The sequence below is a fragment of the Equus caballus genome, chromosome 16 (assembly GCF_041296265.1).
Source record: "Equus caballus isolate H_3958 breed thoroughbred chromosome 16, TB-T2T, whole genome shotgun sequence".
In the NCBI taxonomy this organism is placed as follows: Eukaryota; Metazoa; Chordata; class Mammalia; order Perissodactyla; family Equidae; genus Equus; species Equus caballus.
In genome coordinates, this window is record NC_091699.1 from 9,857,640 (window position 1) to 9,880,107 (window position 22,468).

At 45.3% G+C, this 22,468-nt stretch overlaps 1 protein-coding gene across 1 annotated transcript in view; it reads right to left on the reverse strand.

The window, feature by feature from the left end:
• ALDH1L1 (aldehyde dehydrogenase 1 family member L1) overlaps positions 1–22,468 on the reverse strand; it is a 78,349-nt gene that overhangs the window by 19,780 nt on the left and 36,101 nt on the right. The window contains exons 10-14 of the mRNA XM_023619834.2: positions 8,551–8,698; positions 6,802–6,921; positions 5,438–5,565; positions 1,269–1,419; positions 4–74 (exon numbers count right to left, since the gene is read on the reverse strand). Of these exons, the coding sequence (XP_023475602.2) occupies positions 4–74; positions 1,269–1,419; positions 5,438–5,565; positions 6,802–6,921; positions 8,551–8,698 (618 nt within the window). The remainder of the gene's footprint in view (positions 1–3; positions 75–1,268; positions 1,420–5,437; positions 5,566–6,801; positions 6,922–8,550; positions 8,699–22,468) is intronic.

Consider the following 22,468-nt stretch of genomic DNA (forward strand, 5'->3'; position numbering starts at 1 on the left):
CACCCGATGGGCTCCTTCCTGGTCAAGCTCAGGTTGCGGTTGGGTCTGGCATGGTTGATGGGGATGGTGGAGCCCTGGAAGAAGCACAGGGGGTGTCAGTGGGAGGGCTGTCCAGTTTCTTCCCCTTCCCCTCTGCACTGCCAGCCCTCTCCTGGGGCCCAGGGAGGAATAGGGTCTTGTCTGCATCCTGACGCCCCCACTACCCAGATGGGTAGGAGACCCAAATCTCCCAGCTGACGTATAATGGGACCATCTGAGGAGTTCAGATAGAGGTGGAGTGGGCAGCCAGCAGGGCTGCACTGAGCCTGGCACAGTCCTCAGACAGGAAGCTGGTCCTGGTACTGGTAAGGCCTCTGGTTTTGACACAGGGGTGGAGAAACGGTGAAGGTGGTGCACAGGGGACCAAGTTGCCTCTAGAGGCTGTGCTGGCCCTGGAGGCCCTGGGTGGAGGCCAGCTCCAGCCAGCAGTGATGCAGCAGCAAACAGGGAGTGGGCACCGGGTGGCCCACCCCCCTCATCGCTGCCACACCAGCACTCTTCAGCCCCGTAAGAAGAGACGAGCTGTGGAGGTCAAATCTGGGGGGCACAGACGCCATTAGCCTCAAAGCCATGGGTCTCCCCGGGGTGGGCAAACCTCCAAAAATGACCCTGAGGCCACACCCTGATCCCTGGGACCTGGAATGTGGTGAGCCATCCTGCCTGCAATAATGCGGTACAGCACAGCTGGCCTCAGACCTCGGGGCAGGGAGAGGATGCAAGTGAGCCTTACGTAACCACAGGAGGCCCCCAGAAAAGCAGAGAGTTTTCTCCAGTTAGTGGCAGAAGAGAGTCAGAGGGATTCTAAGCCTGAGAACAACAAGCTATTAGTGGGGAAGGAGCGCTGGGGAGGACCAGAGAGAGGCCTGCAGGAGCTGAGAGTAGCCCAGCTGGCAGCCAGCAAGGGTTCAGGACCACAGTCCTGCACCCATAAGAACTGAACTCTGCCGGCACCTGAATGGACCTGGAAGTGGGGTCTCCCACAGAGCTTCTGGGTAAGGCCCAGCCCGCACCTTGACATCGACACTGTGAGACCTTGGCATAGAACCCACCTGAGCCCACCCAGACTTCCCACCTGCAGAACCGAAAGCTGATGAACGGTGTTGTTTTAAGCCGCTAAATTGTGGTAATTTGTTATGCAGCATGCAGACCAATGTGCTGCTTTTGGAGTTCATCACCAGGCCAGCCCGCCTGTGTGAGCTCTCTCGTGGAGAGCAGGAGCCAGCCCCCACCTGGATCTTGTCGCACCAGCCAGCAAAGTAGCGGAAGGTCTGGATGGACATGCCCACGTGGGTCTTCAGGGCCAGCGTGTAGACGGCGCCTGCGTCCAGAGCCTCGATGGTGGCCAGCTCCTCCTGATGCTGCTCCATGAGGTCTGCCAACCTGCCCAAGATGTGGGGGAAGGAGGGCGGTGGGCTCAGGCCTGGCACAGCCTTGCCTGCTCTTTCAAGGCCCTTTGTCAAGGAGTTGAGGGGCCCTGCCCTGCATTCCTGGCTCTGCCACACTCAGATGTGCTGACCTCAGTTTTCTCATCTGTGAGATGCAACAGTAATATTTACTTTGCTGGATGGGTGTAAGGATGATGCCCTTCTGTCCCTCTCTCTTGTCCTCTTTTTCTCTTTCTTCCTTCTTGAAAATATCAATGGATTGACTACTTTATAATCACTCTCACACATGACCCTGCAGAGGAGCCCACCTGCCTCTGTAACAAGGAGGTCACCACCCCAAGAGGCCACCTTCTCTGTCTCTGCACAGCCGCAAACAGGGGAAGCACGTGGCTTCAACCACCACCGGGTCCAGAGGAGAGTGCTCCGAGGTTGGCGTCTCCGGGACAGAGAAGGAGGGATGATCGGGGAGATGCAAGGCAAGGAGCATCTACACGGCCCTCCTTGAACCTCAGGACTCCCCAGCCCAGCGCCCTCTGTGGCTGCTGGGTGTGCTGCTGTGGGCAGCCTGGGTTTCAGAACAGTACCCCCTTTCTGATGTGAGGGTCTCATGCACCAGGGCAGGGTGGACAGGGCAAGATGGAGACCCTGGGTCTAGAGCAGCCCTCAATCCTACACCCAGGGAAGCTCCCGCCCAGAGACAAGTCTGGGACCAAAGCCTGCTGGCCCATTTCCATCCTGCTCCTTCCTGCACATGGGCACCACCATGGCCCTCACACCCCCAGGTCTGCTCCTGTCCTCCTGCCTACAGCTCCAGGACCCCCAACGGCTGCCCACCACACTCAAGATGAAGCCCCAACCGTGTGCCTGGTCGACCAAGTCTGGAGCTCTGCCCATTTCCTCCTGGGGTCGCAGCACCCACTACCTTCCTCCTGCCCCCTCCTTATGTTGGCCTCATCCAGGTGCTCCTGCCTGGGACCTTTGGGAGCCGCATTAGGTGCGGTGTGGCTGCACTGTCCCTCTCGACCTCCAGCACCTCTTTCAGCCCCCAACTCACACCACTCTCCCTGGGAAACCAACCCTAACCTCTGCCCATCCCAGACCAATCATATCTGCACCTTTCTTAAAACCTCGCCTGACATCCTGACATTCACTTAGATGAGCCTGTCAGTACCATCTGCCCCTCCCACATGGGCAGGGACCATGTCTGGTCTCCTGCTCCCACTGGATCTCCCACACCCCCGGGCATGTGGTCAGCATGCAGCACAAGGCAGGTGAGGGAAACTGCGGACTGAATAAGGAAATCAGCCACAGAGTCATTCTGTCACCTCAGAAACAGAGACGTGCCTGGGTCACTCTCTGAGTAAGAAGAGCAAAGGTGTAAATCACTTTTTGAGAAAAGTTATAGACCAAATAGTGAAAATGTCATGTTCCAGCATTTCAAGGACTAGGGTTTCATCAGCTACAAGGACAGAGGAGCCAAAGGTATAAATATGTGTCATAAATAAGCCAAAGATGGCCTCTGTATATTGGCCCCTAGGTTGCTGTGTCTTTACTGCAGGCTGAAACCCATTAGCTCGAAAGCCTACTGGTGCCAATTTTTACACATCCAATGATTTTAAATATAGCCCCAACAAGCAGATTTTTAGCCATTTACAGCCTGCCTGCTTTGCATCCCCTCAGGAACTTCATGCGGCAGCTGTTCCCACAGGTGAGATGGGCCATGCAGGTATGGCCATTGCCCGCTGGAGCGCCCTGGCCCAGAGACTCCAGCCATGCCGCCGAGCGACACTGCATGGACACGGGAGCCCTCTCCGCTCTCCCTGCTCCCCCAGGAGTTCCCCTGTATCCCTCCCATTCTGAGTATCGACCCTCACCACAGCCTCTGGAGGGTCTCCTGCTGCGAGGCTTCCCCACAGCAACCTGCCCAAGCAGCCCCGGCAAAGCCTGCTGCGTGTCACCGCCTCTCATGGTTATGTTTTCCCTTGAGCAGCCCCAAATCCCTCAAACCCCCGACACTTCTAGACAACGCCACGTGTGTGTGACAATCACACGTGTGTGTGATGTGGCAGAGTCACAGACCCAATTCCCAAGACACTCTTCCTAAAGCAACTATCACCCAGGCTCACTATTCGGGAGGCTCGGCCCGGGGGCTGTGTGGGCTCGTTCTACTGTCAACTCGGCCCAGCTGTCCCCACATGGCACCAGGTGTGGGAGGAGTAGTGAAGTCACGCCCCAGCAGGTCTGCAGGGTGGACACAGAGAAGGGCAGGCCCAGAGGTGCCTGGTGGGCTCAGCCGGAGCTCCAGCATGCCCCTGACCAACAGCAGCCCAGGCCACCCCCAGCCTCTGGGCCATGGACCTATGGAAAGTGTCCGAACACAGGGCAACAGCTTTCCACAGACTCCCCCAGCAGCTCGGCTCCTGAGGAGCTCTATCTTGTCTCCCAGGAGTTCTGGGGGCTGCCTAGTGACTGTCTCTAACTCTCTCTTCTGGATCCTTCTTCCCAGCTTCTCCCACAATTGCATGACGTCTCATTCCTGTAATGCATTCCATATTCCCTAATACTCATGCTGGTCCTATTTCTTCCTTGAACCAGGGATGCTCTGCAGCCATTTCTGTAGGAAATCCTGTCCCGCTCCCTCCCGGGCCAGTGATGGGTGCGCCTCCTCCACAGGGACTGGGAGGCTGCACGGGGCAGGGACTGGGTCACTAGGAGCTCTCAAGCCTTGAGATGTCTGTCCACCCGGCCGGGTCTCCACTTAAGCCGTGCAGGGTGCCACCCCCTCACTGTCACTGTGGTTACTGGGGTTCTTATGACATGTGCCACCAAATGGCAGCAGAGCGTCTCGAGGGAAGGACACTGCTGTGGATCCTGCAGTCTACCCCAGAGGTCTATGCTCCAGGGCCAGAGCATCACCACGACCAGCCTGGGTGTACACGGTTCACAGCTCTGCCTGATCTCCAGGGGCTCTGGGTCACTAGCCAACAGCTTCCTAAAATTGACAGGTTCTCCAAGGGTCTTCAAACTAACGTGAGATAGGGCAAGCTGGCACGCCCTTGCCTGCCCCAATCCCCACCATCTATATTCAGTTTTGTAAACCATGCAGCCCCCTCTTGCTGGTTCTTTGCAGCAAGGGCTGCCCTGGTATTTCCGGCCAATAGAATAGCAATAAACAGCATTCTGACTGCGAGGCCACGGTGGAGGCTGCCTCCCATCGGGTGGCAAGCATGCTCGGGCCACAGGACCACCAGGCTCCGTGCCTGCAAGCTTCCCCAGGACCCGGAGCTCCTGAAACCCGCTCACCAGGCTTTCCAGCTCTGCTCAGCTCGCCTGCCCAGCACCCTCCCTTCTCCTGAAAATATCACCACACTTTCTTGCGGGCAACTGCTCCTCCCCCAGGGGGACCCCCCACTTCCAGGGGAGCAGCATCTCTCTTCTGAGCCTCACTTCCACCCTGTGGTCACAAACTGGAGTGGCCCCAAGTCCTTCCCTAAGACTTCTGATTGGAGCTAAGGGGAGAGGGCCCCTTATGTCCTGGTTTAAAAGGAAGGAAAAACAAAGAAAAAAATGTAAGACCAGGAGATTCTGGTAGCCAGAGCCAGGCTGAGCAAGGACAAGGAGAGACAGGCCGGCTCCCATCCCTGCCCTTGCTGGCTTCTGTGCACAGCAGTCTCAATCCCTCCTCCGGCCTGGCCTGTCTGGGTCTGCCCAGGGCCAGCTGGTAGCTTTGCTAGTCTTGGGCTCCCGTCCAAAGCACACTGTCATTTGTACTTCCTTGTCTCTGCTTACACTGTCCCCTCCACCAGGGACACCTTTCCCTAGGGCCACTTGTTTCTGGTGAAATCCCTCCGGCCTCTCAAGTCACTTCTTTGAAGATGCTTCTTCTGAGCCTCAGGCCCCAGGTACATGACCTGTGCGGGATCCCACCTCCTCCTGACAGGACCCCCGGAGAAGGGGCCTTCACCCGAGTATCCAGCCTCACCCCGGGCCGAAGGTGGGGGGGGGGCTCTCACCTGTACAGGAGCCGGCCCCGGTCGCGAGCGCTAATCTTCCCCCACAATCCGTTCTCAAAAGCATCCTTTGCAGCAGCCACTGCCTTGTCAACATCGCTGACCTGGGCAAGGGACACCTGGCAGATGGCCTGTGGTGAAGCAGACCCATGAAGCCATGCCTGGGCTGATCAAGCACAGACACCCCACACCACCTGCTCCCCTGGCCACCTGGGTGGGCTCAGACGGCCAATGGGAAGGCACTGGAACTGCTGGTGCCACAAGGGCAGGGCAGGGGCCTTCGGAAAGTTCTGTTTGTGTTTCTACATACCAGGGGCCTTTTCTTCACTTTCCCACTGGGCTCAAACAGGGTGACAGACTCAGGCTGCAGCTACAAGGCTGAGGGTCAGCCCAGCGTTTTCAAACCAAGAGCAGAGACCCATTAATTCAGTGAGTCCCGAGTGGAAGGTTTTTCTTAAGTGAAATAGGGTAGACATGGGAGATGAGTGGACCATGCCTATCCCCAGTCTCCATTCTGTGCCCTGAGGGTGTCCACCTGCACTACAGCATACGTCTGGGCTTGGCCAAAGGGAAGCTGCTGGGAGGTGGGGTGGGAGGAGGGGCCAGCACCTGCTTGCTGATCACCATGGACAGCGCCAGCCGAGCGGCCCTCACCACCGAGCAGCCCTGTCCACGTGGCCTCCTTCCTAGGGGTTCCTGAAACTCCAGCTCCCGATGTTCCTGCCTGAGGAGACTGCACCCCCATCCATGTCCCCGCACCATACCCATCCTTTTCTTTACACTCCCCTCAAATGACCCACTTTGAGTGTGCTATCTGCTTTCTGCAGGGACCTGAGTGATGCCATAGGCTAGGACAGAAGAGAAAACAATCAGGACACACCTGTAAGAGTAAGTGCTGTTTCAGATGTGCACGTGCGTGAGAGTACAGTGTGCATGTACTGGGTCATGATGTAAGAGGATCACGGGAGTTTAACAAGCACGGGACTCAAGGAAGAATTTTCCGATGGTGGGGTGTTAGAATATTTGAGGAGGCAGGGCCCATGCTAGGATCATTGTCAGGGTGTGGAGGGGCAGGGAACGGCCTTCATTTCTTCCTTGAGGGGTTTAACTCTGCTCTCTGTCTCTGAAGCAGACTCAAGACCCTTTAGAGTCCCCTTGCCTCCCCACGACCCTGCCCCACCATATCTCCCCTCTATGCCATTCCTGTAGGAAGGACTGGAGACTGACTGCACCCCTTTCGTGTCCAAGCAGAGGCCTCCTGGGCCAGGACCCCCAAAGGCCATGTTGGGGGAGGTTAGGGAGCAGATGGGAGAGGAGGCCGTGGCGGAAGAAGGGGAGGGGGGAGGGGGCACTGGGCCTGCACTCACACTTCCATCTGTCGGGTTGATGGTCTCATAAGTCTTGTCCCCCTCGGCATCCACAAACGCGCCCCCAATGAAGAGCTGGTGGGGCATCTTGATTGTCAGCCTGTTCGCTTCCTTTTCTACCTGGGAAGGAAGGTTTCACAGGCTACAGCCACAGTGTGGATTCTTCACAAATGAGCATCAGTGAAGGCCCACAGCCACAGACAGACTCAGGAAAGGCTCACAGATGGACAGACAACCACTCAAGTGCATACACACACACAACCAAGGGGGCCAGGGCTTGAGGCCCTTGGCGTTCTCAGAGCTCTTTTGACAAATCTGGTCCTGCTGTCCTCTTTGGCCCAAGGAGCTGTTATGTGGGCAGTTCTAGGAGCTGAGTGAAAAGAAGAGGTGAAAAGCACAGACTCTGAGGCCAGACTGCCTGGCTTGGAAGCCCAGTTCTGCCACTTACCCTCTGTGTGACCTCAGGCTGGCTGCTTGGCCTCCATACACAGGAAGTGCCAGTCAGTGGACAGGCCCTTGTAAGCCACCAGACATGACACCAGCCCACCACTCACTTCCCTATGGATCTGAAATCCACACTGAAAGCAGGAGCCTCTGGGATGCCATCCACCTCCTGAAATCTGTTCATCAGTCATTTGTCCATAATCCCAAGGCCAGCCTGGTGTCCATCCTGGCCACATATACTTTCTTCATCAGCTTTTGTTCCAAACTATCAGCCAAAAAAGCACCCCAAAGCTAATTCCTATAGGAGTTGGTAGCCTGCCAAAATACCTCAGGGATAATTTTTGAAGAATGTCTTTAAACAAATAGATTTGTGGAGCCAATGTGGTGGCGCAGCAGTTAAGTTTGCATATTCCGCTTCAGCGGCCCAGGGTTCGCTGGTTTGGATCCCGGGTGCGGACTTACGCTCCGCTTGTCAAGCCATGCTGTGGCAGGCGTCTCACATATAAAGTAGAGGAAGATGGGCATGGATGCTAGCTCAGGGCCAGTCTTCCTCAGCAAAAAAGAGGAGGATTGGTGGTGGATATTAGCTCAGGGCTAATCTTCCTCAAAAAAAAAAAAAAAGATTTGCAATTATTTTATCATACTTCTGTATATACAAGTATAATACATAGGATCATGTGTTTTCTTTAATAGGAAAACATTTCTAATGTCTTTCTTTCTTCCTTGGTTCTTTTCATGTGTGTTTCAACAAAAAGAATTTAATGCAGAGAATTAGTGGAACAGGTGATAGAAGAGCTGAGAAGCCATGAGTCAACCCAGAGGTTGGTAACAGCAGGAAGCCACTGACATTGCTAGACTACAGGGACAAATGGCAGAGGTGGTGGTACCAGAACTAGGGCATGAGGCCACCCAGGGAACTAAAGTCCCAGCAGGATGGTCTGGCAGGTGCTGGAGGCACAGTAGAGATGCAGCCACTGCCGGAAAAACCCATCTAGGAAAAAGACAGAGAGAAGTACTCTATAAAAGTCCCTTCTTAATATCCTGCTCTCATGTCTTGGAATTCAGAATTTGTCCCATACACTTAGACTTAGACAGCAATTCTCTCTGTTGAGTTTGCTTTACTGCCGTGGCATCCTCAGGCTATCCAGGGTAACCAGGCAGAGTGTGGGACACCGAAGGGTGGGCTCTTGAGGGTCCTGGCTTCCTCGACATCCAGGTTTCCCCCATGTGTCATTGTGGACTACCAGACATGGATGCTGGAGGGGCCAGCAGGGCCATGTCCGCATGGAAGGGCCCAGGACTCACATAGTCAATGACGCACTCGCTCTCTTTGTCATCTCCTCGCAGCTTTCTCACTAGTAGCTGGATGAAGTCCCTGAAGGTGGTCGCCATGTAAACATCTTCATTTTCTAATTCCAGGCCATCGCACAGCTCCTTCACTTCTTCCACCAATCTGGAGGAAAGGAGATGGAAAAGTGGGAGCATGGGAAGAGATCTGGCAGACCCTCATCATTCTAGTGCCAATGATGGTAGTGCCAAACACATTTATTCAGAAGATACCTCCATCTCAGCACCCAAAACGTGGGTTTTAGTCTAGAATTGGGGTTAAGAGCCCAGTCCATGGACTCAGAAGGCCCGGGTTTGAAGTCCTGGCTCTGCCACTTACTAATTTGTGGCTGTAGGCAAGTGATGAACTCCTGTGAGCCTCATTCTGAGACAGAAAATGGCAGAGTAGGAAGCTTCAAGAATCCATCCTTCTACCTAAACAACTACTGAACTACTGAACTAGCAGGAACTGTATGAATCAAATATTTGAAATTCTAGAGTCTGGTTGAACACTTGCAGCATCCAGGACAGAACATGATGAAGAGGCTAGTAAACATCAGTAAATTATAGCCTTTCATGAGGTGTTACCCCCTATCTCTGTGACAGGAAGCAGTGGGGCAGCAGGTTTCATTACTGGTGCAGCTTGCTGGAACCAGGTTGGGCAACAAAGACCTTGTCCTCTATATATTTGGATTGTGTGTTCTGAGTGCTGATGCTACTTTTGATCACTGAGGGGCCAGCAAAGTTGGGCACCCATTGTTTCAACTCCTACAAGCTGAGAGAGCTTCCAGGGGACTTAAAGAGGCAGTAGTCCCCCCCCCCCCCCCAATTTGGGAGCCAGACATTTTTACAAAGCCTTGTCAGGCCACGGGCTGACCACAAAGATAATAGAAGAGAAACTTTAATGAGTATGCACAACAAGGAATACAGACTGAAAAACAATTTTTGGAAAAGTCACAAATGGATGGTTCCAGCCCTCAACAAGCAAGTTTTAGCAACCTCTGAAGAGTGAGAGAATTAGATTCTCAGCATTACGACACACAACACTCAAAATGTCCACTTTTCAACAAAAAATTGCAAGCATACAAAGGAAAGTATAGCCCATTTATAGGGAAAAAATAATTTGAAAGAAATTATCCCTGAGGAAGACCAGATATTGGCATTATTACTCAAATATGTTAAATCAACGTTCTTAAATATGTACAATGACTTAAAGGAAATCACGGACAAAGAACTAAGGGAAATCAGGAAAATAATGTATGAAAAAATGAGACTATCAATAAAGAGATAGAACTATAATAAGAAACCAAACAAATTCTCAAGCTGACAAGTAATGTCACTGAAATGAAAAACTCACTAGAGGAGTTCAACAGCAGATTTGAGCAGGCAGAAGAAAGGGTCGGTGAACTTGAAATTACCCAGCATGAGGAGCAGAAAGAAAAAAGAATGAATAAAGATAAACAGAGCCTCAGGGACCTGTGGGATACCATCAAACATATCAATATACTCATTATAGAAGTTCCAGAGAAGAAGAGAGATAGAAAGGGTCAGAAAAAATATGACCACAGAGGTAAAGTGCCATTTTCATCACATCACATCAAGTCTGAGAAACTGTCACAGTCTGGAGGAGACATAAAAACTAAATTTAATGTAGTATCCCAATGGGGCACTGGGACAGAAAAAGGACATTAGGCAAAAGTTAGGAAATCTGAATAAAGTAGGACAAATTTTCATTAACAAAAATGTATTGATATTGGTTCACTGTGACAAATATACCATACTAATGTAGGATGTTAATAATAGGGTGATGGGTGTGGAGTATATGGGAATACTCTGTACTATATTCACAAGTTTTCTGGAAATCTAAAAGTGTTATAAAATTAAAAGTTTGCTTAAAAAGAATAGTCCTATACTACTTTGTGATGAGTAAATGAGATGATCCATATAATAACAGCAATTAAAAGTGTAATTTTTAATTGTCTATTTACATCTTCCCCAAAGCACTAATAGTCCAGGAATTGTGTCTGTTTTGTCACCTGCTGTATCCCAAATTTCAGTGCCTTGCTACTAGTAAGTGCTCGCTAAATATTTGTTGATGACAAAAGTGAATTCACGACCACAAATTGTACTCCCCATTCACACAAACTCTGAGAAACACCCTCCCACCCTCCACTTCTAGCATGGATTTGGTTTTCCTGAGCTCCAAACAGAATCTTACATTGGCCTTCTACATTTCATCTGGTATCATGGGGCCAAACTCTAGCTTCCCACAGGGCCTTTTCATTCTGATTTTTCTACCCTGTGTGTTCTCATCCCTCCCAGCTATACTGCATTCCCAGAAGGGACTGGTGGGCTCTATAGCACTCACATACATTGCTGTTGAATAGTTCAGCCCCACGGACAGAGCCAAGAGCAAACAAGCAAGCCTTGTGCAGAAGTTGGGATCCACCTGTTACTCTATATGTTTCTGGTAGCAATATTCATTCAAGGGTGGATCTTCAATTCTTAATTGTCCACCTTGAGTGTAAGAAAGCCAAGGGATATTTTTTCATAGGCCTGGCTGCAGTCTAGCTCTCTTAGTAAGATGTATGTTCTCTCTTTACCTTCCTATATCACTTCTTCATCCTTCTCTATCCCGTTATGTGTTCTAGGAGGTTGGATTTTGTGCACTACAGCAATAAATCTCTCTTGCCTTTGTAATTCTGGTTTTACTTGGCCAATAACAGATATTAGTAGGAGATTGGAAGATAAGGAGAGAGAGTTTGGGGTATTTATCCTCTTGCTCTTTCACTGCTGAGCCATGGGCTGGCAAGGCTGTATTCCCATGCCATGGCCACAGCTCCTGTTAGGCACCCTCTCCAACAGCTCCAAGCCTCCAGATTCCAGTAATTTCCCTTCCTCTTGTCCCTTCAGGCTCAGGCTCCCAGATCTTGTGAGTCCTAAGGTGCCTTACCATCCCTTGGTCTCCCTGCCCATCCCTTGTGCATAGAATCTTCATTAAACTCTCTTCAAAAGTGCAGCTTGAGGGGCCGGCCTGGTGGCGCAGTGGTTAAGTTCACACGTTCTGCTTCTCGGTGGCCCGGGGTTCGCTGGTTCGGATCCGAGGTGCGGACATGGCACCGTTTGGCACGCCATGCTGTGGTAGCTGTCCCATGTATAAAGTAGAGGAAGATAGGCATTATGTTAGCTCAGGGCCAGGCTTCCTCAACAAAAAAGAGGAGGACTGGCAGTAGTTAGCTCAGGGCTAATCTTCCTCAAAAAAAAAAAAGTGCATCTTGATTGTGCCATCTTTGTCCTGTGGGGACCTTGGCTGACACACTGGGCCTCCCATATTCCCTGAGCTGCCCACCTAGATACCTGTTGAAAGAAGAAATGGGGCCGACCCTAGCTAGGTTTGCTGCTTCTGTTTTTAACACTCCATTTGAGAAGCATGCCAGAGTCACACAAGCTCTTTGTCTATAAGTTGAATAATCCACATTAATTTCTTCTTCTTCTTCTCCTCCTCCTCCTCCTTCCTCTCCTCTTCCTTTTCCTTCTCCTTCTCCTTCTTCTTTTTGAACTGGGACATGTTCCAGTATTCAAGCCCAGAATCACAGGTCAAGTCCATCCAGCTTAGGGGGATGAGGTCTGTATGGCTTAGGAGCTAGGTCTCCGTCCCCATTAGGGTACTTGTTTCCTTCTGCCTTGGAATCACTTGGGTGGATGGAAAAGATGGAAGCAAAAGAGAAGGTGAAAAATCAGCTTTCTCAATGCAGTGGAGTAAGATCAACACCATGGTGGAAGAGAAAGCCCCGGACCCTCTTTCCTCCCAAAGAAACACCAATTCAACAATACATGGACCAATCCTCTTTATGAGAAATCCAGAAACCAGTTAAAAGCCTCCTGCATTCCCCCTGAAAGTGTGAAACCAGCTGCACTGAAGCTAGGAGGAAAATTTATGGTATCCTCTTGCCATAGTCCCCATATCCAGCACAGAACCATGTGATTAGGAGGAAACTCCAAGTTCCCAGTTTCTCCCTGGAGAGGGAAATAGAAGACTTGGCCATTTTTTAATGTTCTGACTTTTCAGTATGGCTGCCCAAGGGACTGGCTTCTGCATCACCTGTCTTGGAGTCCTGATGGGACCCAGTATACTCTAGCTGCCTGGGAGCTGCTGTGAGCAAAGTAGCTGAGCAATGTGCTGCTGCTCCAGAGACCTGTAGCATAGGAGCCAGACACTGATATAGCTTCTTGGTCTCTCCCTCAGGAGAAAAGAGAAGAGTGCAGTGTGCATCCAACATTCTAGGTTTTTGGGGGGTTGTCAGAGGGATTGATTTCTGTCTATCCCAACTCAGGGAGCTGGGAGACCAAGAATACTCTAGGTCCCTAGGGGCTTGTGAGAGTAAAAAAGAGGTGGGCAATATGTTGCATCTTCAGAGGACCTGTGGTACAGCAGACTGACACCAGAGGGAGCAAGAGATTATGAGCTCCTGAAAAACAGTCAGCAAATCCCTCTAATTAAGAATGTACAAGCACAAGTCCAGAGAAGACACATCCAAAGAAAAGGTTTGAGAGGCCTCTAGGATCTCTAGCTGTGCTGATTGGTGACAGTCTTTCTCTGTACAAAGTAAGTCTATAAAGACTGGGAGAGGTGGTCATTTTTTCAAATGCACAGATACCAACGCAAAGTTACAAGGAACATGAAGACATGGCTCAATCAAGAGAACAGAATAAATCTCCCAATATTGATCCTGAAGAAACAGAGGTAAATTAATTACCTGACAAAGAATTCAAAATAACCATCACAAAGATGCTCAGCAAGCTCAGGAAGACAACACATGATCAAAATGAGAATTTCAGCAAAGAGGTTGAAAATATAAAGAGAATCAAACAGAAATTTGGGGGTTGAAAAGTGCAATAACTGAGGAGAATTTCACTAGAGTGGTTTAACAATCGACTTAATCAAACAGAAGAAAGAACCAGTGAACTCCAAGACAGATTATTTGAAATCACTAAGTCTTGTGCAGCAAAAATAAAAAAGAACGAAAAGGAGAAAAGAAAGGCTAAGGGATTTCTGGGATACAATCAACTGGACCAACACACACATTACAGAAGTTCCAGAAGAAGAACTAATAGAGAAAGGGGCAGAAAGCTTATTTAAAGAAATAGTGCCCAGAAATGTCGCAAATCTGGAAAATTAAGGAGACATCCAAATTCAAGAAGCCCAGTGATTTCCAAATAAGATGAACCCAAAGAAGTCCACATCAATACATTATAATCCCATTGTCAAAAGTCACAGACAAAGAGAGAATTTTGAAAGTAGCAAGACAAAAGCAACTCATCACATACAAGGAAACTCATAAAAGTCCGTGGATTTGTAGTAGAAACATTGCAGGTCAGAAAGGAGTGAGATGCTTCGAAGCACTCAAAGAAAAAACCCTGGCAACTAAGAATGCTAAGTCCAGAAAAACTGTCCTTCAAAAATGAAGAAGAGATAAAAACTTTCCTAAAAAAACAAAAGTTGAAAGAGTTCATCACTAACAGACCTTCTGTACAAGAAATGCTAACGGGTGTCCCTCAAGTCAAAATGAGATGCTGAAGAGCACACAAAAGGTTGAAGACATAGAGCTTACTGGTAAAGGTAAATATAGAGGCAAATGCAAAATGCCGTAATACTGTAATGATGGTGCAAAGACCATTTTTAGTTCTGGTATAGAAGTTAAAAGACAAAAGAATAAAAAATAACTCTAACTGTAAAATGTGTTAATAGAGACACAATATAAAAAGATGTAACTTGTGATATCAATAATGCTATGTGTGAAAGGGAGAAGTAAAAGTATAGAGTTTTTGTACACAATTGAACTTAAGTTATTATGAGATTCAAACAGATTGTCTTATGTAAACCCTATGGTAACCACAAAGAAAATACCTATAGAACATTCACAAAAACAACGAAAAAGAAATCAAAGCATATCACCACAACAAATCAATAAAACACAAAGGAAGACAACAAAAGAGGAAAAGAGGGACAAGAGATCTATAAGACAAACCAATTAATAAAATGACGATAGCAATCCTGCCTTATCAATAATTACTTTAAATGTAAATGAATTAAACTCCTCAATCAAAAGATACAGACTAGCTGAATGGAGTAAAAACAAGATCCAACTATATTCCGTCTATAAGAAACCCACTTTACACTTAAGGACACAGATAGGCTGAAAATGAAAGATGGAAAAGAGACTCCATGCAAATGGTAACCAAAAGAACAGAGATGACCATACTTTTGTCAGACAAAATAGATTTTAAGTCAAAACTGCCAGAAGAGACAAATAAGGACATTGTATAATAATAGAACAGTCAATTCACCAGGAAGATATAACAATTATAAATATACATGCACAAAACATGAGACCTCCTAAATACGTAAAGCAAACTTTGACAGAACTAAAGGGAGAACTAGACAACATCACAATAATTGTGTGAGATTTCAAACCCCACTTTCAATACTGCATAGAACGTCTGAAAAGAAGATCAATAAGCAAAGAAAGGGCAAAACACTATAGACCAAATGGACCTAACACACATATGCAGAACAATCCTCCAAACAGCAGAATACACGCTTTTCTCAAGAGCACATGGAACATTCTCCAGGGTAGGTGGGATATTATGTCACTAAACAAGTCTTAACAAATTTAAGAAGATTGAAATTATACCAAATATCTTTTATGATCACCACGGTATGAAACTAGAAATAAAAAACTGGAGGAAAGTGGAAAATTCACACATAAGTGGAAATTAAACAACACACTCCTGAACAACCAGCGGGTCAAAGAAAAAATCAAAAGGAAAATCAAAAAATATCATGAAACAAGTGAAAATGAAAATACAACATACCAAAACTTATGAGATGCAGCAAAAGCAGGTCTAAGAGGGAAGTTTATAGTGATAAATGCCTACATTAAGAAGAAAGAAAGATCTCAAATAAGCAACCTAATTTTACACCTCAAGGAACTAGAAAAAGAAGAACAAATAAAGTCCAAAGTTAGTAGAAGGAAGGCAAAAACAAAGATCAGAGCAGAAATAAATGAAATAGAGATCAGAAAAACAATAGAAAAGATCAATGAAAGTAGGAGCGGGTTTTTTGAAATGATAAAATTGACAAATCTCTAGCTAGATTAACTGAGAAAAAAACGAGAGAAGACTCAAAGAAATAAAATCAGAAAGGAAAGAGGAGACATTACAACTGATGCCACAGAAATACAAAGGATCGCTAGAGACTACTATGAACAATTATACACTCCAGAAAAGTGGATAACCTAGGAGAAATGGATAAATTCCTAGAAACCTACAATCCACCAAGACTCAATCATGAAGAAACAGAAAATCTGAACAGACCAATAATAAGTAAGGAGGTTGAATCAGTAATCAAAAACCTCCCAACAGAGAAAGCCCAGGGCCAGATGGTTTCCTTGGTGAATTTTATCAAACATTTAAATAAGAATTAATGCCAATCCTTCTCAAATTCTTCCAAAAAACTGAAGAGGAGGGAATGTTCTCAAACTTTTTTTTTCCTGAGGAAGAGTAGCCCTGAGCTAACATCTACGCCAATATTCCTCTTTTTTTGCTTGAGGAAGAATAGCCCTGAGCTAACATTTGTGCCAGTCTTCCTCCACTTTATATGTGGGTCAACATCACAGCATGGCTGATGAATGATGTAGGTCCAAGCCCAGGATCCAAACCTGCAAACCCAGGCCACTGAAGTGGAGCACACCAAAATTAATCGCTGCGCCACAGGGCTGGCCTCTCAAACTCATTTTATGAGACCAGCATTACCCTGATACTTAAACCAGATAAGGACAACACAAGAAAAGAAAACTACAAGCCAATATCCCTGACGAATATGGATGCAAAAGTTATCAACAGAATACTGGCAAATTGAATAAGTAGCACATTAAAAGGATCACATGCCATGACCAAGTAGAATTCATCCCTGGGATGCAAGGATGGCTCAACATACACAAATCAATAAATGTGATATACAACATTAATAGAACAAAGCATAAAAATCACATGGTCATCTCAATAGATGCAGAAAAATCATTTGACAAGATTCAACACATAATAAAAACACTAAACAAACTAGGAATACAAGAGAATTACCTTAACATTATAAAGGTCATATACAAAAAGCTCACAGCTAATATAACAATGAAAGATGGAAAGCTTTTCCTCTAAGATTAGAAAAAGGCAAGGATGGCCATTCTAGCCATCTCTATTCAATATAGTACTGGAAGTCCCAGCCAGAGCAATAAAGCAAGAAAAAGAAATAAAAGGCATCTAAATTGGAAAGTAAGAAGCAAAATTATCTCTGCTCACAGACAACACGATCTTAAATGTAGAAAATCTTTAAAAGTCCACAAAAATACTGGTAGAAATAGTAAACAAATTCAGTAAAGTTCAGGAAACAAAATCAACATAGAAAAATCACTTGCATTTCTATACACTAAAGCAATCTGAAAAGAAAATTAAGGAAAGAATCTCATTTACAATAGCACCAAAAAGAATAAAATGCTTAGGAACAAATTTAACTGAGGACATGAAAGATGTGTACACTGAAAACTACAAAATATTGCTGAAAGAAATTAAAGGAGACAGAAATAAATGGAAAGATATCCCATGATCATGGATCCAAATACTTAATATTGTTAAACTGATCAGACTACCTGAATGATCAGACTAGCTACAGATTCAATGAAATCTTTATCAAAATCTCAGTCATGTAGTGAAATAGCATCATGGCAGAGTGAGCTCTTCCCTTAGTCTCCCATCACTAAGATACAATGAAAAGGATACTCATAAACCAACAGAGGACATTCACACAACACAACAGATGTCTGAGAGACCCACACAGCCATACAACTGAAGGTGGGGGTCCTGGGCCCCTAGGGAGGCAGTAAGGAAGTAGGGAAGGAAGCAAGGGGATGTTCTCTCCATCCTGAGGGGCAGCAATGTAGGGTGCAGGACCTTGCAAAGCAGCTGACTCACGACACTGAGAGGAGAAGGGGTAAAAGGAAGCCCTCTGCGGGAACACTTGTGCTCTCAGAGTTGCCTCCCAGCCCATGGGAATGGTTCATACCAAGGTGGCTAAGCAACTGCAGGGGGGCCCACACCAAGCTGAGCAGTCCAGGTGGGCAGACAGTGAGTGCAGAGCAGGGATGTGCAGGATTCCACATGCAAAAGAAAGCATCACTCCCCCCTCGACACCTGGAGCACCAGCTTGGCTGGTTGGCCAGAGCAGGGGATCCCCACCAGAGTGCCACTGCACATGTGTGTAAAGCAGTGGCCAGAAGGCAAACACAGATGGGTCCTGTCAGCACAGCTTCTAACAGACAGGCACATCTGCCAGGGGTCACAGGGGTCTCAGAACACAGTTCCTGCCCCCGCCCCCAGGAATCCTTGAAAAAACAGAGCTGATATTATGGAGGAAAGAATCACTAATTTAGAGGACGGAAATATAGAAATGCCACAGATGGAGGAGGAGAGAGAAGTAACACTAAAAATGAATGGAGAAATATCTGACTCAATTAGGAAATGCAACATGAAGATTATAGGTATTCCACAGGTAGAAGGGAGGGAGAAAGGAGCAAAGAGCTTGTTAAAGAAATAATAGCTGAGAACTTCCCAAGCCTGGGGAAGGAGCTGGAATTACATGTAAATGAAGCTAACAGAACTCCTAATTACATCGATGTAAAAAGACCTGCTCCGAGGCATATAGGAGTAAAATTGGTGAAAGTCAATGACATACAAAAAATATTAAGGGTAGCAAGGAAGAAGAAAACCACCTACAAAGGAATGCCTATCAGGCTCTCAGCAGATTTCTCAGCAGAAACCTTACAGGCTAGGAGAGAGTGGAATGATATATTCAAATTCTGAAAGACAAAAAATTCAGCCAAGAATCCAGTAAACTATCCTTCAGATATGATAGAGAAATAAAAACTTTCACAGATAAACAAAAGCTGAGGGAGTTCATCGCCACATGACCCACTCTACAAGAAATGATCAAGAAAACCCTCATACCTGGAAAAAAAAAAGAAAGAGTTTACCAAGTCTTGAGCAAGGAGATAAATAGGCAGACAAAATCAGAAAAATTCAGCTCTCTCTCAGAACTGGTTAGCAAATACTTAAGTATAACATTAAATATAAAGGGAAGGAAAGCATCAAAAATAACTATAATCACTTCGTTTTAATCACAAACTCATAACACAAAATGAAATAAGTTGTGACAACAATAACTTAGATGGGGACAAGGAAAGGGATGGAAACTGCTTAGACTAAGGAAATAAGAGGCTATCAGAAAACATACTATCTCATTTATGAGAGCTTTTATACAAACTTCACAGTAACCACTAAACAAAAAATCAGAACAGAGACACAAATGATGAATAAAGAGAAACCATAACAGAGAAACATCAAACTGAAGAGGAAGTCAGAAATACATAGATGAGAAACAAGGGAAATACAGAACAACTGGAAAACAAATGATAGAATGGCAGTATTAAGCCCTCGCATGTCAATAACCACTCTAAGTGTAACTGGATTGAATTCTTCAATCAAAAGACACAGAGTGGCAAGATGGATTAAAAAACAAGACCCAAAATATGCTGCCTCTGGGAAACACATCTCAGCTCTAAAGACATACAGGCTCATAGTGAAGAGATGGAAGATAATACTCCAAGCTAATGGCAAGCAAAAGACAGCAGCTGTTGCCATACTTAAAGCAGATAAAGAACACTTCAAAATAAAAAAAGACAATGAGAGACAAAGAGGGGAAGTATACATTACCAAAAAAAACAAAAAGAGGGGTAGTATATAATGATAAAAGAGACACTCCACCAAGAAGACATAACACTTATAAATATATATGCACCCAACACAGGAGCACCAAAGCACATAAAGCAAATATTCATAGACCTAGAAAGAGAAATTAACAGCATCACAATAATAGTAGGGGAACTCAACACCCCACCTACATCAATTGATAGATCATCCAGACAGAAGGTTAAAAAGGAAATAGTGGAATTAAATGAGAAACTAGATCAGATGGACTTAATAGATATACACAGAACACTCCATCCAAAATCAGCAGACTCTACATTCTTCTCAAGTGCACATGGAACATTCTGAAAGATAGACCATATGCTAGGAAACAACACAAGCCTCAATAAATTTAAGAAGATCGAAATCATACCAAGCATCTTTTCCAACCATAATGCTATGAAACTAGAAATCAACTACAAGAAAAAATCTGGGAAAGTGACAAATACGTGGAGACTAAATAACATGCTGTGGAACAATCAATGGATCAATGAAGAAATTAAAGGAGAAATAAAAAAATATCTGGAGGCAAACGAAAATGAAAATACACCATACCAACACATATGGGATGCAGCAGAAGCAGTCCTAAGGGAGAAATTCATAGTGATACAGGCCCACCTTAACAAACAAGAGAAATCTCAAATACACAATGTTAAACTACACCTAACAGAAGTGAGAAAAAGAAGAACAAAGCCCAAAGTCAGCAGAAGAAAGGAAATAATAAAAATAAGGAGCAGAAATAAATGAAATAGAAACCAAAAAAAAAAAAAAGAAAAACAGTAGAAAGGATCAAAAAACTAAGAGCTGGTTCTTTGAGAAGATAAAAAAAATTGATAAACCCTTAGCAAGACTCACTAAGAAAAAAAGAGAGAAGGCTCAAATGCATAAAATTAGAAACGAAAGAAGAAGAATTACAATGGATACCAGAGAAATACAAAGGATTATAAGAGAATACTATGAACAACTACATGTCAACAAACTGAACAATCTAGAAGAAATGGATAAATTCTTAGATTCAGTCATCCTCCAAAAACTGAATCAAGAAGAAACAGAGAATCTGAATAGACCAATCACAAATAAAGAGATTGAAACAGTAATCAAAAACCTCCCAAAAAATAAAAGTCCAGGACCAGACGGCTTCTAAGGAAATTCTACCAAATATTCAAAGAAGACTTAATACATATCATTCTCAAACTACTCCAAAAAATTGAAGACAACGGAACACTTCCTAACTCATCCTAAGAAGCTAACATCACTCTGATCCCAAAGCCAGACAAGAATAACACAAAGAAGGAAAACTACAGGCCAATATCACTGATGAACATAGATGCAAAAATCCTCAACGAAATACTGGCAGACCGAATACAGCAATGCATTAAAAGGATCATACAACATGGTCATGTGGGATTTATACCAGGGATGCAAGGATGGTTCAACATCCATAAATCAATAAATGTGACACACCGCATTAACAAAATGAGAAATAAAAACCACATGATCATCTCAATAGATGCAGAGAAAGCATTCAACAAGATCCAACACCCATTTATGACAAAAACTCTCGATAAAATGGGGATGGAAAAAAAGTACCTCAACTAATAAAGGCCATATATGACAAACCCACAGTCAACATCATACTCTATGGTGAAAAACTGAAAGCCATCTCTCTGAGAACAGGAACAAGACAAGGGTGCCCACTCTCACCACTCTTATTCAACACAGTACTGGAGATTTTGGCCAGAGCAATTAGGCATAAAAAGAAATAAAAGGTATCCAAGTTGGCAAGAACTAAGTGAAACTTACACTGTTGGCAGATGACATGATTCTATATATATATATAAAAGCCTAAAGAATCCATCGGAAAACTATTAGAAATAATCAGCAATTATAGCAAAGTTTCAGGGTACAAAATCAACCTACAAAAATCAGTTGCATTTCTGTACTCTAATAATGAACTAACAGAAAGCGAATTCAAGAATACAATCCCATTTACAACTGCAACAAAAAGAATAAAATATCAGGAATAAATTTAACCAAGGAGGTGTAAAACCTACCCAATGACAGTATTGAAAGATATCGATGATGACATAAAGAAATGGAAAGATGCTACATGCACATGGATTGCAAGAATAAACATAATTAAGACGTCCATACCACCTAAAGCAATCTACAAATTCAGTGCAATCTCAATCAGACTCCTAATGACATTCTTCACGAAAATGGAACTAAGAATCCTAAAATTCACACAGAGCAGCAAAAGACTCTGAATAGCCAAAACAATCCTGAGAAAAAAGAACAAAGCTGGAGGCATCACAATCCCTGACTTCAAAATATACTACAAAGCTACAGTGATCAAAACAGCATGGCACTGGTAGAAAAAACAGACACACAGATCAATGGAGCAGAATTGAAAGCCCAGAAACAAAACCACCCATCTATGGACAGCTAATCTTCGACAAAGGAGCCAAGAACATACAATGGAGAAAGGAAAGTCTCTTCAATAAATGGTGCTAGGAAAACTGGACAGCCACACGCATAAGAATGAAAGTAGACCATGACCTTTCACCATACACAAAAGTTAACTCAAAATGGATTAAAGTCTTGAAGGTAACATGTGAAACCATAAATTCCTAGAATAAAATATAGGCCGTACACTCTTTGACATTGGTCTTAGGAGCATCCTGCCAAATACCATGTCTACTCGGGCAAGAAAACAAAAGAAAAAGTAAATAAATGGGACTACATCAGACTAAAGAGCTTTTTCAAGGCAAAGGAAACCAGGAAAAAAGTGAAAAGACAACCCACCAACTGGAAGAAAATATTTGCAAATCATATATCCAACAAGGGGTTGGATCTCCAAAATATACAAAGAACTCATACATCTCAAAAAAAAACAAATAACCTGATAAAAAAAAAATGGGCAGAGGATCTGAACAGACATTTTTCCAAAGAAGATATACAGATGGCCAACAGGCACATGAAAAGATGTTCAACATCACTAATCATCAGGGAAATGCAAACCAAAACTACAATGAGATAG